Source organism: Neltuma alba, unplaced genomic scaffold (genome assembly GCF_004799145.2).
Source record: "Neltuma alba isolate B1F8T4 unplaced genomic scaffold, ASM479914v2 tig00010816_pilon, whole genome shotgun sequence".
In the NCBI taxonomy this organism is placed as follows: domain Eukaryota; kingdom Viridiplantae; phylum Streptophyta; class Magnoliopsida; order Fabales; family Fabaceae; genus Neltuma; species Neltuma alba.
Window position 1 is genome coordinate 142,277 of NW_021635624.1, and position 18,113 is coordinate 160,389.

An 18,113-nucleotide genomic window follows, 5' to 3' on the forward strand; every position below is an offset into this window, starting at 1 on the left:
GCTGGAGCAGTGTTCGCTTGGCTAGATCTGAGGAGAAATCATAAAAATAGGCGTTTGGATTAGCTTTTTAAAAATAATTTTGTAGTATACAAAATAAATATGTAAGAGAAATTTTATCTTCACTTACTTAAAATCACTTTTTTAATCCAAACCCCCTGTGATTTTCCCACACCGATTCTCCGAACAAAATATTTATTGAATTTGGAACTTTTTCCCCCAAAACCAGTAAGTGCATGCTTGATTTTAAGTTTTTTTTTTTGTTTCTAAAATCATTTTTAAAACTATAATTTAGTTTTCATCCGAAATCTCCCTAAATCAAACATGCACTAGGAGAGTTTGGCGACCCTAAAAGCACTTTAAAAGAGAGTCTTTGCATAATTTGAGATAAAAATCTTTTTATATATTTATTTTGTATACTATAAAATCATTTTTAAAAAACTAATCCAAATACTCATACATGGGAGAGTATATTTTTTCTCACTCATTTCCTCTCTCTTCACTTTTATATTTGTTCTTTTTTTAATTAATAAAGATAAAATTAAAAATAAAATATTAAAAAAGTACAAATGATAAATAAAAAGGGTGAACATTTTCTTTTCTATACAAGACAGTCAAAAGTCAAAAGTCTCCCCTACAACTTAGAAGCGGTACATTTTGTGGACTACTATGTGTGAAATTTGACCCAAAAAAAAAAAGACTGCTATGTGAGAAAGGGAGCGGCGGATGTCGTTCAGTCGTTGGGTGTGAATCTGACAAGTAATGGGATTGGTGCCGAATGCATCTGAAAAGTTTAAAACTTTTGGGTAAAGAGTCGCTCTACTTTTTTTTTTTTTTTTCCATCAGCTTCCTGTATCAAACATTAAAATTGAAAATTTAATGATCCAGATTTCATGTTTTTGAAAATAATTTTATAAATTATTTTTTATTATTGTTTTGAATTATACTGACTAAAATTTAGTAGATTTATCTGACTTTATTTATTTATTTTTGAAAATTTAACATTTTATTTATAATTTTATAAATATGAAATCTGAACCTCTAAATTCAGTTAATTTTCTAATGTTTATACAAAGGAATGCCTTCTTTCCCAACCCTTCTTTCCCTGTAATATACTACTACCTCTAGTCTTTAATATAAGATTTAATTGATTAATTTGTGAAGATTAGTTAAGTTAATTATTTGTTATAAATAAGTATTATTTTTTCTAAAACACTTTTGCTAATCATATAGTATATTAGCTAGAATTATCATTTGATGATATCTTTAACATGTGCAATTACTATAATGACTATTTTGAAGAAAAAAAATAAATATGAAAGAAAAAATATTAAAAATCAAACAAGCTCTTATATTAAGAATATTTTATATAATCATTCATGCATGTACCCGCAAAAGTAAATAATATGAATTCCCTAAATACTTACATGACAAAAATCCATGTGGTGCATTCAATATTAATAAAGAATTTATGAGTATAATGATTAGATAAAAATTCACAATATACTATCCATCACAATATTGTATTGCACTTTCTTTCAAAAATAAGAAGGGACTATTTAGTACTTTGACTTTATATAATATTGCAATTTGGTCTATTAATTTTATAAAATATCTTTTTAATCCTCTAAATCTAACACCATTAGTCTCAAGTAATATTTTTTTGTGCTAATAATTATTATTTTTAAAAATTAAACTTAATATGTCAACATTTAAAATTATGTTTTCGACATTTAAAATTTCAACTCAGCAGTTTTTGTTAATATCATTAAAAGTTAAATAACTAAAAGACACTGCTAATGACATGACCTCATGTAAAATTAAACGATTACTATGTGTTTTAGCCAAATAATAATACATAAAGGTACTATAAATTAATTAGGACATAGAGTTATCTGGATTGCCAAGCTTATAGCAACAAGAAGATGCATCTAAGTGGATTCGATCACATGTTGACTCAAAACTTTAAGATTTTGAAATTTATGAAATTTTCAACTTATATTCCCCTACATAACTTTCCATATATAACTAGCTTTGGCTAAGAAATCAAAATATATGTTGTATATTAAGTTTAATTTGTGAAAATAAAAAAGAGATTTGGATTATACAAACCGAAATAACGAGATTGGCAGCAACGAAATAGTCGGATTCAACAATCAAGGAAGCACTATCCACAGTTCCAAATCTTTGTGCAGTTCCATCGAAGGTCAAGTTTGGGAAATTCTTAGGATCGCCAAACAGAGTTACAAAAGGCTTCGTCTTCTCTATCTTTATTTTCTCAAAGTAAGTCCCACTTCCAACATACACTATTACTCTCCTCCTGTTACCTTCAGGGATGGCTTTAATGGCGTCTGACACCGTCTTGAAGTCTCCGCTTCCATCTTTCTTCACCTTCACCACCTTCACTCGTTTTTCTGCAGCTGCAAGTTTAGGGTTTATTATTCTTAGGCCCTTATTATTATTCATTTCAAGCTGTGCCGACGACAGTGGCTTCACGTTGTCGTTGAACCATTTCGTAAGTTGGGACTTGTCGCCGGGAACTGGAAGCATGTCGTCAGAGAGGACGGTGGTGATCAGAGCGGCCACCATAAATACAGCCGCCGCGATGGCGGAGCTGCTAGTTGCTTTTGTGGCCATGATGAGTGATAAATGATGATGGTGGTGTGATGTTTATTATACTAGACAATGTAAGAAATGTAAAGGCATGAGACTTGGATGCGTATATATATGTGTGTGCGTGTGCGTAGTTATGTATAGCTCTTCGATAATCTGTTCGATGTACGTACATATCTGGGTTTTATGAAAGTATACTGTTTTGATTATATTTTATACCATGTTGTTCGTTTCAATTTTGTTGAGTTTCATAAAATGTTACCTAAAGCTCTTGAACAAATTAATGCATGTTCTAGGTAAGAGTTAACGTTCCATTTTGTTTTAAAAGTTTGTGAGTAGGAATTGTGGGTATGCGAAATTTTTTTGGATTTAATGTTGCCCCCAAAAATGTTAAAAAAGGGTAATGTTATCCTATATTAATGTTAGCTAAGCAAATGTTTACCATGTTAGACCCTCCGCCACCTACAACTTCATTTTGTTATTAAATTTGGGCAAAACTGGTCCCTTTTTAAAACCTCCGGGGCATTATTGATAGTTCAAAACCTCAAGACAAAGAGTCTCTCCACTTCTCTTCCTCTCTATTTCCATATCAACTTCCCATCTCAACCATTAAAATTGAAATTTAATGGTCCAGATTTCATGTTTTTAAAAATAATTTTTTATTATTGTTTTGAATTATACTGACTGAAATTTAGTAGTTTTATTTGATTTTTTTTTGAAAATTTAACATTTTATTTATAATTTTATAAATATGAAATCTGAACTGTTAAAATCTCAATCTTATAGCTGAGGTGAGAAGGGGATCGATGAAAATGGAGGGAAAAGAAAATAGAGAGACCATTTTCCCGAAACTTCCAAAGCAAAAATGATTAAAGAAGAAAACACAGTTATGTTCACGTAAAATGGCATAAGGTGTAATGCAATAGACATCGGTTTAGCGTAAGGCGATTGACATTGCTTCTCTTTTAACATTTTTGGGATGATATTGAATCTAAAAAAAACTATTACACACCCATACTTATTAATCAAAACTTCTAGAGAAAAATTTGACCTTAAATGATTCATTTTAGATTCACATATATAATATACAGCATCAAATAATATGCTAAATGCTTCTTATTATAGTAATGTTTAGTTTTGCCTTTTGGAACATATTAAAATCGTAATTTTCGTAAAAGTAGGTAATAAACATGATTTTAGTTGCAACCTCGAAACATGCACGCAAATTTTAATCAGTGGTAACTCATGCATGCCTGTATATATACATCGTACGCAATACAATTAAATGATATGCCCGAATTTTTTTTTTTTGGTGACATAACATGCCTTAATTAGTAGACACGGTAGGAGATATCAACAAGACAATTAAATTTTTAAATCTTAAGTCGTTAATCTTAGAAAAAGATTAATTTTAATTTTAAATTAATTTCTAAGCTGCCACGTTGGCTCTTCTTGAAGTCAAAATGAAAACTCTTTTTTTTTCCTAAAATAAATTAAATCAAAGTTATCTATATGTCACAACGTCGTAATTTATATTAGCATTAAGCCCATTCACTACATGAGCATAGTGATTTTGTTCAAGGGATAATTAATCGCTAGCTCCTTATAATTTTATATGATTTTTAATTAGGTCTTTATAATTTTTTTTCTTTTTATCAAGTCTTTTTACTTTCATGTGTTTTTAATTAGGCCCTCCATTTGTTTTTCTTTTTATCAGGTCTCATTTATTTTTTAATTAGATTCTTTGTAGTTTTAAAAAAATTATTTATTAACTTTATTCTTTAAAATTTATTTCATTTTTAAATTAATAATTACATAATTGGACAAAATAATTGATATAATCATTTAGTAATTAATAATTAATCAAAACAATTAATTATACTTAACTATAAATTATTTATAATTATATTCTAATTTTAGAAAATTTTATTATTATAATTTGAATTTTATAATTATAAAAATTAGAATTGAAAAATAAATAATATATACGTTTAGCTAAAAATTTAAAAGAATATTAACATAAGATTGTTATAATAATTTATTATTTATAGAATATTATTTTTTATAGAATGAAGAATAAGGAATTGATTAAAAATAAAGTAAGATAATAAGGACCTGATAAAAAAAAATGATAAAAACCTGATTAAAAACATGTGAAAGTGTAAGGTCTGACCTGATGAAAAGAAAAAAAAATTATAAAAACCTGATTAAAAACCAGTTGAAAATGTAAGGACTTACATATTAATTATCCCTTTTGTTCATTGTCAAATGTCATGTAGTATGTTATTATCAATTAATAAAATATAGTTATTATTTACTAATGATCATAGATATGTACACAATAGTATTATATATAATTTAGCTTATATTTTTTAAATTATAAATTATGTATAACCCTGATGACTTTAAATCACATACAACTTAATTAAAGAATTTCTTTAACTCTTAGAACTTGATAATAATAAGAAATCATCATATTCTTTAAATTTTTAAATTTGTGCAAATGACCTATTAATATCAATTTTTCCGTTTAGTCAAAAGTACATTACGATTTATGATTTATTTATATGACTTAAGAATTAAAAAAAAGTTATTTATATATAACTTAAAATTTGATCATACTAGGTGACATAACAATAAAATTTAAGAAAGTGTATGCATAGTTAATAACATATTATACTCTTCCGGTCCTATAAGGATCTTAGATTTAGAACTGGAGAAGTAGTACTTTATTAGCAGAATAATGAACATATTAAAAACCAGACAGACATATAAAAACTTGAAAATAAGGGTTTTAAAAAATTCTAAAAATTATTTACATACGATTAAAAATTCAAGAACGGTGTCTAATTTATTTTTTTAGAAAAGAATATTAATCTCAACTAAATAAATGAAAATTTTGACTCTATTGTATCCTCTTGCAGGCAAGCTTGACTCTTGTCCGAACCAAACGCTGCCATTCCATCCTCACCACCAATCCTCATCCTGTTCCCTCACTCCTCAGCCACCAGATTTCAAAACCTTCTTTCCTTCACAGGCACACTTCAACGACTCTACTTCCCCTCCATCGAATCTTTCTTTTTCATTCACAAACGAATCAAATGGCCATAACCAACCTTTCTTCTTCTTCTTCTCCATTTGTGGCTCTGCATCTCATATCCACTCCTCGTCTTCTTCCCGCCTTTTCTCCCTCAATTCCTTCTCGATGTACTCCCTCTGCTTTTCGCCTCAGAACTCGAGCTATGGCCCCTGATTTGCTTGGCGATTTTGGCGCCAGAGACCCCTTTCCTGCTGAATTGGAAAGCCAGTTTGGAGAGAAAGTGTTGGGTTTCAAGGACACTGAGCACAAAATCCTTATCCCCAATCTCTCTGCTCTTTCCCTTGCCCAGCAAGAGTGCTCTCCTGTTTCGCCTTTGCAGCCTCCCATGTCTGAAGATGATGCCAAAAAACTGTTGAAGAAGGTCTGAATTTATGACCCGTTTGCTTAATTTTACTCTTTCTGTCGATTAACTGTATAACTATGCAGTCTTGCTGTCAAATTTTGAGGATAAGACTTATGTTGGTTATTGGATGGGTGAACTTTCAACTTGGTTACTGATAGATAATTTATTTCAATTTGGTCACAATAGGATAGATGAGGGATAATGTGCTAAATTGTGTTTGCTGTTAATTTTGAATAAAAATGGGATCAAAACTGGACATTACAAATATTTTAATTATTGGAGGACTAAAATGAATGAAATTTTTTGTTGAGGACCAAATTGAAACCTTGGTGTTTCTCAAATGATCTCTGCCTAAGTGCTTATGAGCTATTTGTCTTTTACGTCTGTTACCAGCAATATCTAAGCTGGAATTGACTTTGAGTCATTGAATGGTTTATCCTGAAATTACCTATGAATCTATTATTGTTTGCAGCCCAGCTTGTTATGAGAAATAATTTCTGCCCATGATTTTGTCTGGCTTATACATTTATCAGCAGTAATACTCAAGTATTGACAGAACTTGGCTGTGCTAGTTCGCTGCTTAGCCTTTGAAAAGAGATTGTTCATTTACTGACTTTAGGTTCTTGATCTCTGAACCGTAGAGCTGATAAAAATCTTGTAGTCTGCGGATGTAGCGTAAGATATTGTATTTTGGGTTGCATATGTTAAATCAGGTTATTCCTATGATTTTGATTTTAGCCCATGTAAAATAGATCAAGTTAACTCTTCGATGTCTCTAATTTGGGGATCCTTTGACTATAATATGGTGAATGTGAAGCTGATACACTTACTTACATGGTTGATCCAACTCTTTCGTCTCTTCTCTTTGCAATAGAACTAGTTTGTGTAAAATTGGGGAACAAGGACCATTCCTAATCAGGAATATACAAAGTTTAGGCCGAGATGGTTTTTTTGCATATGCGTCTCTTTTGGTAGAACTTTGAGCATAGGAAAAATGGACATCCATAATTTGCATCTTAATCTCCTGCAACTCAATACGCGAAGCTTCTCTCTGTACTTTGTGCTCTGTACTCCTTGATTATGAGTTTTTTTGGGTCCCATTCCACATCGAGAAAAAGAGAAATGCAATTTTTCTTTCATTAAGAAGATATTGGCGTATTGCTTTCAAGCTGTCATGCACTGTTAGTTGCAATCATTGCCATTTACCCTTATGCACTCTCTGTTCTAGGGTTAGTTACCACATACTCTTATGAAGTTAATGTTCCACAAGCCTTTAAATTTAGTATTGGATACTTTTACTTTAGTTTTATATTATACTTGATTTCTTTCTGGCATTTTTTTTTTCCAGTGATGTCAAGTGCACAAATTAGTAGTTGGAACTTGGTTCATAAGTTTGTCAGTCTTACATCAATATCATTTATGTAACCATGTTAATCAAGATTGGTAGACTTGAAAACAAAATGTACGATAATGCTTGCCCAAGAAAACTGTTTTTTTGTAAATTAATGTCATTTCCTTCCTAGTTTTATCCGAGTCTCTTATTTTGGAGTAAGTTTCATTCTTGGTCAATGAAAGCGAATATGATGGAAGTCCATTTCACTTGCTCTTTCTGAACGTGCATTCTGTTAGTTCCTGTAGATTGTTGGTTGGAGACTATTGGATGAAGAAGAAGGACTTAAACTTCAATGCTTGTGGAAAGTGAGAGATTTTAAATGCGGAGTTGAACTGATCAACAGGATCCTTAAGGTTACAGAGGCTTCAGGCCATTTCCCAACACTCCACTTGGAACAACCAAATCAAGTGCGAGCAGAATTATGGACAGCTTCCATTGGTAAACCTTAAACTAGTCCCACTTCCTCAGTCTTATAAAATTAGTTTAACTAATCAAGTCATTCATGGACATGCGAGTATGCCAAAAATGAATCTTAGGGTCTCATCTGGTTCAGAGTTAAGTGTACCTTAAAGAATATAATGGAAATGGAAACAATGCATGCATGTTTGATTCATTGTGTCTACAATTATTCCTTTCATTTAGGAAACTTGATACAACCGTTTTCAGGGATTGATTTTCCATCCTCGGAATTATGGAAGAACTTGACACTGCAAGAATGTTTTCAATGTCTGAAATGCCTTTCTTCCATTTTTAATTATTGAATAAATGTACTCTTTTTGTCTTATTTATAAGTCATTTTCAACATGTTTTACACAAACTAAGAAAAACCCTAAATTTCATTAACTTTCATTTAAAATTCAACAACTTTTTAACTTCATTCTTATTTAATATACATTATACCTTTTTAAAACAAAGTCAACACAATAATAAATGAAAGATAAAATTGTATATCCATATAAAAAATTTCATTCAGTACCTTATAAATAGGATCAAAAAATGTCTTCTCTCTCCCCTTATAAATGGGACCAAAGGAGTATTATTTTATTATTAGTAATTTAAACGAAATGAAAATGAGTAGTTTGCTTTGTTCTATAAAGTATGTGTAAAAGTAGTTTTTTTACTAACAAAAAACATAAAAATAGTACACATAAGTAGAATGCAAAGTACATTTCTTTTACATGGGATATTATCCATAGTTTTTGTTCTTCCCTAAAGATCTTTCTTTAATTTTGTGAACCCATTAGGATTTACATCATTCAATTTTTACTGTTTAGTTAAGTCTGCTCATTTTTCTCATATGGATTGTTGAGGAAAAAAAAGAAAGATGTGAAGATTTTGGTTGATTAAAAGGGGTTTCAATTTTTGCAGGAGGACTAAGTATGAATGACTTCATAATAGCAGCAAAGATAGATGAGATAAAGACGGCAGATCTGGCACCAAAGAAAAGAATTTGGGCCTAATGAGTAGTTTTTCTTTCTTCTCACAAAATCACTCCTGGCTTGTACTGTATTGGAAATTTCGAATTTATAGTTCTTATCATTATTTTTTTTTAATGGTCATTTTCCCTCAAAGCAATTGTATTCGTACATATTTATTTTTTATTTGTCCACAACTGTGGTCAGCATCAATAATTCAAGTACTTTCCACTCCTGTAGTGACAGTAGCTAGAGGATTCAAACAATTTCAATGAACACAGAAAATAATCGAAACATAGCATCTATATTTTTAATATTTGAATTTTTTTTTTAAAAAAATTCTTTTGTTGCCAAAAAAGTAAATTTCAATTTAAAATTTTATAGTTTTTTTTAAATGAATAAATAGAAAGAAATAAAAAATGAAGAAGCCCTGGGACCTTCCGAATGGATTTTAAACTTGTCGATGCTCCTCTTGTAGGGTGTATAATTGTGACGTTATATCCCGTTTGGTAGTGTGGAACTGAGGTCAAGGAAGTGGAAGTGGAATCTAAACCATATATTTGGAACGTTTGGTGGCTGGGAGCCCGCTTCTCAATGGAACCCGCTTCCATAAAAAACGATGGAACTGGGTTCCATGCCTCTACCCATGCAACTGAGACCAGCTCCATGGAGCTCAAATATGGTGACCATTTTGCCCTCCCGCAGATTTGAAAATGACGGTGAACATGGATGACGACAAGGCAGAGGACGGCTTGAGGACGATGGAGCGGGCAACGGCAGAGGATGATGGTACGAGCACCGGCAGATGGTGCCTTGCTCTTCGATCTACGATTTCTCCGACTTCCCTCTTCGATTTAATGATTTGCAGATTGCAGCAGATGACCAACGGTGTCTGTACGTCTTTGATCTACAATGATAGATATCGATTTCTACTACCTCCATTTTTTTCTGTTTTGGAGCTTGTCGCCTTTTTACCCCTTCCATGGTTATCATCGCCATCGACTGGGACATTGTCGCTATCTAGCTTCCGTTGCGAGTTTGAAGTCCGATCTAGTCCAACCACTGCAAATTCTCTGTTTTTCTTTTTTTTCAGGTTCATGTTTATATACGGTAGCATTTGTGAAGGCATTGGGGTGATGGACAGGTTGAATAATTGAATTAGAGTTTTTAATGATGAAGACTGGTTTGAATATTAACGTATGATAAAAGTTTTTAGAGTCCTGATGAGTTCATCGTTTCCATCTGTGATGATCGATCAGTTTTGATTTTTTTTTTTTTTTCAGTTTGTTCCATGGACAATTCCGCCTTTGTGTCCCAAGGAACTTATGTGTTGGTACGAAACATTGAAAATGAGATACAGAGATTGAGATTACAATTGAAAAAACTCATTAAAATATTATTTGGTATGAGTAATTACTTGTTACATAGAAGTAGGCAAATTCATAGAGGTAAGATTGAAGAATATCACTTTCCCTATGGTATTCCCCAATCTCATATATATGGGTTTGACTAATTCCATATAACAAGTAATCTCTTATGTTAAATACTCTTTTAATAAATTTTTTCAATCCGTATCCCTAATTTTCAATACTTCTTACCAAATAGGATCTTAGGGATTTGGATCCTTTCTATTACCCTTCCCATCCTCTTCCTCTCCATTACCCTCTTTTTTTCTTCACAACTATTGGATCAAAATTCCGATGATCCAGATTTAACATCTTAGAAAAATAATATTATTAAAAAAATAAATAAATTTAAACTGTTAAAATCTAGTCAGCTCATATCTGTAATTAAAAAAATTGAAAAAATTTGCTCTATAATAACAGTCTGCAGCTATGAACTATTCAGATTAGATTTTAACATTTTAAATATATTTATCTATTTTTTATAATAATATTATTTTTATAAAATATTATAAAATATTAAATCTAGACTACTAGAGTTTTGATTCAATAAATATGAAGAGAAAAGAAGGGTAGTGGAAGGGAGAATGATGGGAAGGGTAGTAGAGAGAATCCAAGTCTGAAACTTAGCAAAGGTTTTGCTTCAACTAGAGGTGGAAACAGGCCAGATCAGATTAGACTTCACCTTTAATAGGCAAGGCCAGATTAGGCTTCACCTTTAATAGGTCAGGCCTGTATTGAAGCCTATTGGCCTGAGCCTGGCTTGTGGCTTCTGACACGCCTGATATTCAGCCTAAGCCTGGCCTACGCAAAAGCCTGGTCTGACTTGAAGCCTGTTAAGAAGGCTGTATTTTTTAAAAAATTTTTAAACATATTTAAATCAACTCAAAATTACAATAACTCAATCCAAATTGTCTAAAATACAAACATAAAAATTATCTAAAATATTTAAGTGAAAAATATTTAATATTCAAATGGTAGTGTATTATTTTGTTGTTCATGTTTCAAATCATATTATTTAAGTGAAAAATATTTAATAACTTGAGGAGAAGATGTAGTTAAAATGGTCGCAATACAAGGGGTAAACAAAAGTCAAATTCATATAGGGGTTATTTCTATTGTCAATTGTTGGTGATGTACATTAGAAAAACAGAGTAGTTTTGCGTAGGTAAATAAAAGTAAAAAATGACAAACATGAAATCATCATCGGGCAAGTAGGATTTGAACGAATAATAAAGTGCATATTACAGAAATCATCATTCAAGGCATATTGAAGAGTAACTCAAACATGATCTTATTCAGGATAAAAATATGGTATGAGGCATATTACAATATTAATCAAAACATGTTATTATTCTAAAAAAGTTAATTATAAATTTACAATTATAATATTTTTTAAAAAAATAACAGGCTCAGGCCGCCCAACAGGCTTATTAAAGAGCCTAGGCCTGGCCTTTTAAGAGAAACAGGCCTTTAAAAAGGCCTGAACCTACTTTAGTTTGGAAATAGGTCAGGTCAGGTCAGGTCAGGCAACTTACAGGCTAGGCCACAAGTCCTTGATAGGCTTCCTGGCTTATTTCCACCCCTAACTTCAACCCACGGGGTCGACGGCTTCTAGACTTAGGCTAAAAGCGCCTGTTCTAGTTTCCTATGAGGCTTTTAGCAGGCAAAAGTAAAAAAATGCTAAAACAGTAGATGGCTGCTTTAACATCTTTTTACTTTTGCTTTTACAGTCATCAATTGCTTTAGCTTTTATTATTGGAAAATTTTCGCTTAAAAACTGCACTTGAGAATTTATTTCAAACAACCCCCAAAATATTTTGAAATGTCACATTGTCACTGCAAGATTAAACGATCAAACTGAAATTAAAATTAAGAGTAAGATTACAATAATACCCCTCATTTTTATTTTTTTAAAAAATAAATATTAATGGTCGTAGGAGTTCTGATCACCGGAGGTCAGAGGTTCGGCCACTAGCGCTCAGGTGGCTACCGTCGGAGGTTGGAGCTCTGGTGGCCCCTATTGTAGCTCCGGTGGCTGGAAGATTTTTTTTTAAAAAAAAAGGTGGCTAAGGAAAGGCTTGAACCTATGACCCCTTAGCACACTAAAAATGATGTGTAATATCTTTCCACCGAAAGTTGAGGCATTGACTATGGGAAAGAAATTTGGGAGAAGGAAGTAATGAAAGAAGACTTTGGGGGAGGGGGATTTTGATGCAAGAAGAAAAAAAATATGAGAGAGTGGTTGGAAAATGAAGAATAAAAGAGAGAGGGGACGTAGAAGATGAGGTGCATGCGGGAGAAAGAGAGAGAATGAGGAAGAGATAAATAGTACGAGAGAGATAGGAACAGACCAGTGAAGGAGAGGATAAGTTTTGAAAATAATTTAGATACACAAATATACTTCTTTTTATCAAACTTTTTTTATGAATATTTCCTATATATTTTACGCTTCCTAATAGTTGTATTACTATAATGATTAGAGAAAATTTTTGACTTATATATGATGTAAGTATTGAGTTTTGATAAAAGATTACCATAAAAATTTAGAGGTAAATGAGTTGTCAATTTTAGTTGGTTTAGATTTGTCCATTTATTAGTTTTTAATACTTAGATTAATTTTTCTAGTTGAAAAATTTGTTATATATGATTTATATTATATTTTTACCGACTAAATTTAAGTCAAATAATTTATTTGGGTTGTTTGATATATTATTGAGATTTTATTATGTTTAGTTTTATTTATTGGGCAACTGAAAGTTTTAAAATAATTATTTTATCTAAAAAATTTATTATATATGGAAATATATGTGTGTGTGTGATAGTTATACTATTAAAATTTTGATTAGATTATTTATATATAAATATTTGAGATACTATTGACTTTTTTATGGTTCGGCTTTAAGGTTTAAATTTTAAATGAGATTTTTAGAATTTAGAACATAATAATTTCATATTTGAAAATTTTGAAAAATCCTTTTTATTAAAGTAAATAATTTGGAAGCTGTAAATAAATAATTTGGCTTGTTAGAAAATTATAAGTCAGTTATAAAATACTAAATTTTAGGTTATGAGAGTTGCAAGAATTTAAAATAAAAATAAAATAAAATTTCATTTAATTAGAAATTTAACTAATATATAGGCTTATGTTAATTTGTTGTTATATTAATTATATAGATTAATTATTGGTTGAACAAATAATTGACCTTCTGGTAATCCTTTTTATTGCTTTGGCGAGAGATAATCACTTTCCACTTGTTATATGTGTTAATATGTTGTTTATGAGTATTTTGCTATTTAAGAATAATGATGTGTTATTTGAAACTCTAGTAGATATGTTATATCTTTTGAGCTATGAAGATTATCTTATGAGATTTTTGGAATTGTGATTGAGCCATTTGAAAAAATATATGGTCTATATCCTGTGGATATATGTTGAGAAAAAATTGAGATATTTCTTATTATATTGTGAATGATTGGTTGTGATTTGAATTTCGAGTTGAGTCCTGTTCTACCATGTGATAAGGCCACTATTGGTGCACATTAGTAGGCTTCCTTCGTCCCCCATAGTGAGGGATAGGCCTTTGTGACTTCTTTTCTTATTTGTCCCCCACAGTAAAGGATAGGCCTATATGTCTGATTGATCCCTCATAGTAAGGGATAGATTTATGTGGCTTGTGTATTAGCCCCATAATGAGGGTTTTGATTATTGAAATTAGATTTCTATGGATATATCTATATTTCTTGAGAATTAATAACTGTCCCACTTGACACCTCACGAGCACGTGCTAGTACGTATGATGAGTTGGATAGTTGATTATTGAGGTGTTTGTCTCACCCTGTGGTTTCTACTATCTTTAGGTGATAGTTCAGGTGGTAGCCCATCAGGGAAGGCTCTGGAGGAATAATGTGCTGTTATAGCTTGTATTGCCTCCAGACTTTTGTTCTGTGCTTATTTGTTATATATTGCCATATAGGGCTCATCTACTCTAACGTTATAAACTAATACCTTTAATTACTACTATCTAAAATGAGAGGGCCGTTAGAAGGCTAAAAACCTCTAAGAATCTGCATATGGCACTCTTTAAAAGTGTTGACTTTTAACTAATGGATTCTATAACTTATATTAAAATGATTTATCAATTAGTATGTTTGAAAGTATGAGTTTGATTTGGACTAATGGTTAAATGATATTTCTGGACTTTGAAAGTCCAAGGCCCAAGTTAATAGTCGATGTTGCTCGTGATATAAGTTTATTTCTTTTAACCATAATAGTGATTTTAAAATTTTAAGGTTTCCTCTTTTCTATCATGACTAATTTTTTGATTTAATCTAAATGGGTTTTGAAAGAATGGTCATTACAATTTGGTATCAGTGCTAAAGATTATGTGAATTGGGTTGTATTACATTACATTTAGTGGCAATATATAATAATCTTATATAACCTTCCTTGTTACTTTATGTCTGTGCTTGACGTTACTTTTGTTTCTTTTTGGTGTGTTCTATCCTTAGGTGGGGAGGACAGTACGGACGTGATCCCGACAAACTAATCGGGATGGGGATGAATCCACAAACCCACCTAAGCAACCACCAAATCCTCTACAGTTTAACCAAGAAACCTTATTGCAATAGCTAAGGGAAGTGGTAGTTATGGTGGTAGATGAGAGGGTAAGGAAGTTGGAGGAAGACCTGAGGAGCAAGAAAGCTGTGGAAGAGTTCAAAGAGAGTGGGCTTCTTGAGCTGTCTGTGGGTAATTCTAGAACTCGCAGGGGCTCTATTGAAGGAACCAGAGAAGAGAATAGCTCGTAATGGTAACAAGAAAAAAAGGAGACGGTGAACCTTAAGAGTGTATGGAAAGATATAAAGCGTCATTACCCAAAGACTTTTGATGGGGGTATGGATCCTGATAAAGCTGAGGCTTGGATCGATGATATGGAGACAGTATTCAAAGCGTGTAGCTGTAATACCTATCAGAAGGTACAAGCGGCGGTGGTCTTATTAAGGGATCAAGCTAAGAGGTGGTGGAGGAGCATAAGTGGCATAAATGACTCAGGAGTTACTTCGACAGAATTCAAGCAGATGTTCTTTGATCACTATTTTCCCTCCATTCATGAGACAAGAAAAAGAAATAGCTTTTTATGTTCTTTGACAGGAGAACATGCATGAGGATGAGTTTATTGCCAAGTATATTGACCTCTCCAAGCACGTTACCTACCTGCAACAAAAAGATAACCTGGAATGGATGGCCCGACAATTGATAGAACAGGCAAGGTCAGAGTTGAAGCAGCAAATGGCCTTATATCAGTTTAATAGTTTCAAGGATGCCTGTAGGAAACTCAGGATGACAGCCTGCAGAACTCAAAAGGTAGAGAAGAGCTGACGTCAAGACAACCAAGGCAAATTCTCTAGTTTTATGACGCTAATGGGAGGAATCAATAAAAAGAGTAGCTACAGTTATGGGAGCATGGGTAGCTCAAGCAGAGGCAAGAGCCAGAATTAGAAGAATTCAACGTGTGGAGGCTATATGCAGAGGAGACAGGCTCAGGGAAACAGTATGGGAGGAGATCAGAGTGTCCACCGTGAGCCTACGAGATCCACACCAAGTGTTTTTGGTTCTTGCTTAAGATGTGGGAGAAATCATACAAGACAATTTTGGAATGCTACAGATGCCATAAGTCTAGACATCTAGCTCATAATTGTCCAGAGGTGCAGCAGCAAACTTCTAGTTTCAGATCCACAGTTCCAGGGAGAGTTTTTGCTTTGACTAAAGAGGAGGCCTGTACGTTTTCTAATCTAATTAGAGGTACTGTTTCCCTTCAAGGACGTAATATACCTGTGTTATTTGATTCTGGTACCACTCATTCTTTTATTGCTGCGGAATGTGCTTAAAAGTTTAAATTTCCAATGCATGATTTGTCTTGCTTGTTGAAAGTATCGACTCCAGTGGGAGCTACTATGTTAACCACACAGGCTTGTTTAAGTCTCGTGATTAAATTTGAGAATCGTGAGTCTGCGATTAATTTGATTTGTCTACCCCTCAAGGGTATTGATGTGATTATTGGCATGGATTGGCTATCAGCAAATAATGCCATTTTAGATTGCAAAAGGGAAGATGGGACCCTTCCTTTGTGCACTATGATAGTTGAGACTATTAATAGTTTTCCGTGGTTGTCTGCTACTCAAGCAACTAAGTGTATTCAAAAGAGTTGTCATGCCTACGCTGTTTTCTTTTCTATTAGTACAGATAAAGAAACTGGTATTGAGCAAATTGAGGTAGTAAAAGAGTTTCCTGAAGTATTTCCTAGAGAAGTGTCCAGCTTACCCACAGAGAGGGAAATTGAGTTCTCCATTGAGTTAGTGCCAGGGACAGCTCCAATTTATAAAGCAGCATACAGAATGTTACCTTCTAAATTGGCAGAGTTGAAAAAGCAAATCAAAGAGTTACTTGAAAAAAGATTTATTAGACTAATTGTCTCACCATAGGGATCACTAGTACTGTTTATGAGAAAGAAGGATGGAAGCCTGAGATTGTGTATAGATTATAGACAGTTGAACAAAGTGACTATCAAGAACAAATAACCTCTACCTAGGGTTGATGGCTTGCTGGATCAGCTAATAGAGTCAGCAGTGTTTTCCAACATTGACTTAAGGTTTGGATATAATCAATTAAGAGTAAGAGCAGAGGACATCCTGAAGACGGCCTTTCGTACCAGATACGAACATTATGAGTTTCTAGTAATGCCTTTTGGTTTGACGAATGCTCTAACGGTGTTTATAGACTACATGAATAGGATCTCTAGGCGTACTTGGACAAGTTCATTATGGTGTTTATCGATGATATGCTAATATACTATAGGAATGAGGAAGAACACTAAGAGTATCTTTACATTGCATTGTGAATATTGAGGGATTATCAATTGTATGCTAAGTTAAGCAAATACGAGTTCTGGCCTAGAGAAGTAAAGTTCTTAGGCCATATAGTATCCTCCGAGGGAGTAGCTGTTGATCCTAGCAAGGTCGATGTCGTGTTGAAATGAGAATCGCCAAAACCTGTGATGGAGATGAGAAGTTTTGCAGGCTTGGCTGGGTATTACCAAAGATTCATCAAGGGATTTTCTCATATCGCCATGCCTCTAACTAAGTTAACCAAGAAAGACCAGCCATTTATCTGGAACGAAAAGTGTGAGTCGGCTTTCCAAGAACTGAAGGCTAAGTTGACCACAGCCCCAGTGTTGACTATTTCAGATCCTAGTAAACTGTATACCCTTTACACCGATACTTCATTTAAGGGTTTAAGGTATGTCCTTATGCAGGAAGGTAAGGTGGTTGCCTATGCATTTAGGCAATTAAGACCACATGAGAAAAATTATCTTACATATGACCTGTAATTAGCTGCGGTGGTTTTTGCATTGAAGATTTGGAGGCACTACTTATATAGATCACAGTTTGAAGTCTTCAGTGATCATAAGAGTCCAAAGTATTTATTAGATCAGAAGGAACTGAATAATAGACAACATTAGTGGATGAAATTCATCAAGGACTATGACTTTGAGTTGAAGTATCATCCAGGTAAAGCCAACGTGGTTACAGACGCTTTGAGTAGGAAAACGGTGCATGTCTTTCACATGAGTTTGGAAGAACACTATTGCTTAGAGGGATTAAGAGATCTCCAAGTGGTACATGAGGCTCCAGCCACTCTGCAATCAATTCTGGGTAATTATGAGTTCTTTCAAGACTTGAAGTTAGCATAGATGGAGGATGACCGGTTGCTCAGCATCCGAGAGAAAGTGGAGACCAGTGATGTGCCTGATTATGAAATTAGTGAAGAAGGAATCTTGAGGTACAAGAA

General features: G+C 32.8%; 3 protein-coding genes across 3 annotated transcripts; 2 read left to right on the plus strand and 1 right to left on the minus strand.

Annotated features, from left to right (window-relative positions):
* Window positions 1-730: 730 nt before the first annotated feature.
* On the minus strand, window positions 731-2,634 carry LOC114759290 (pectinesterase 1-like). Its single transcript, XM_028948452.1, has 2 exons — window positions 2,110-2,634; window positions 731-781 (listed from the first exon to the last, which is right to left on the minus strand). The coding sequence occupies exons 1-2, from the start codon at window positions 2,632-2,634 to the stop codon at window positions 731-733; spliced, it is 576 nt and encodes a 191-aa protein (XP_028804285.1).
* Window positions 2,635-5,570: 2,936 nt separating this feature from the next.
* Window positions 5,571-9,091, plus strand: LOC114759311 (probable pterin-4-alpha-carbinolamine dehydratase, chloroplastic). The gene is made up of 3 exons (XM_028948478.1): window positions 5,571-6,071; window positions 7,692-7,884; window positions 8,815-9,091. Exons 1-3 carry the CDS (start codon window positions 5,712-5,714, stop codon window positions 8,904-8,906), a joined length of 645 nt encoding a protein of 214 aa, XP_028804311.1. The 5' UTR covers window positions 5,571-5,711; the 3' UTR covers window positions 8,907-9,091.
* A 6,629-nt stretch (window positions 9,092-15,720) lies between these two features.
* LOC114759292 (uncharacterized) lies at window positions 15,721-16,747 on the plus strand. Its single transcript, XM_028948453.1, has 2 exons — window positions 15,721-15,843; window positions 16,307-16,747. Exons 1-2 carry the CDS (start codon window positions 15,721-15,723, stop codon window positions 16,745-16,747), a joined length of 564 nt encoding a protein of 187 aa, XP_028804286.1.
* The last annotated feature ends 1,366 nt before the right edge of the window (window positions 16,748-18,113 follow it).

Excerpts from the sequence above, each read along its gene's own strand:
- LOC114759290 (XM_028948452.1), bottom strand. The coding sequence starts at position 2,634 with ATGGCCACAAAAGCAACTAGCAGCTCCGCCATCGCGGCGGCTGTATTT. Across the intron at positions 782-2,109 it reads CTGCCAATCTCGTTATTTCG|ATGCATTCGGCACCAATCCC; the intron begins GTTTGTATAATC and ends TAAACTTTTCAG.
- LOC114759311 (XM_028948478.1), top strand. The coding sequence starts at position 5,712 with ATGGCCATAACCAACCTTTCTTCTTCTTCTTCTCCATTTGTGGCTCTG. Across the intron at positions 6,072-7,691 it reads CCAAAAAACTGTTGAAGAAG|ATTGTTGGTTGGAGACTATT; the intron begins GTCTGAATTTAT and ends TAGTTCCTGTAG. Across the intron at positions 7,885-8,814 it reads ATTATGGACAGCTTCCATTG|GAGGACTAAGTATGAATGAC; the intron begins GTAAACCTTAAA and ends CAATTTTTGCAG.
- LOC114759292 (XM_028948453.1), top strand. The coding sequence starts at position 15,721 with ATGGGAGCATGGGTAGCTCAAGCAGAGGCAAGAGCCAGAATTAGAAGA. Across the intron at positions 15,844-16,306 it reads AGGAGATCAGAGTGTCCACC|GGTATTGATGTGATTATTGG; the intron begins GTGAGCCTACGA and ends CTACCCCTCAAG.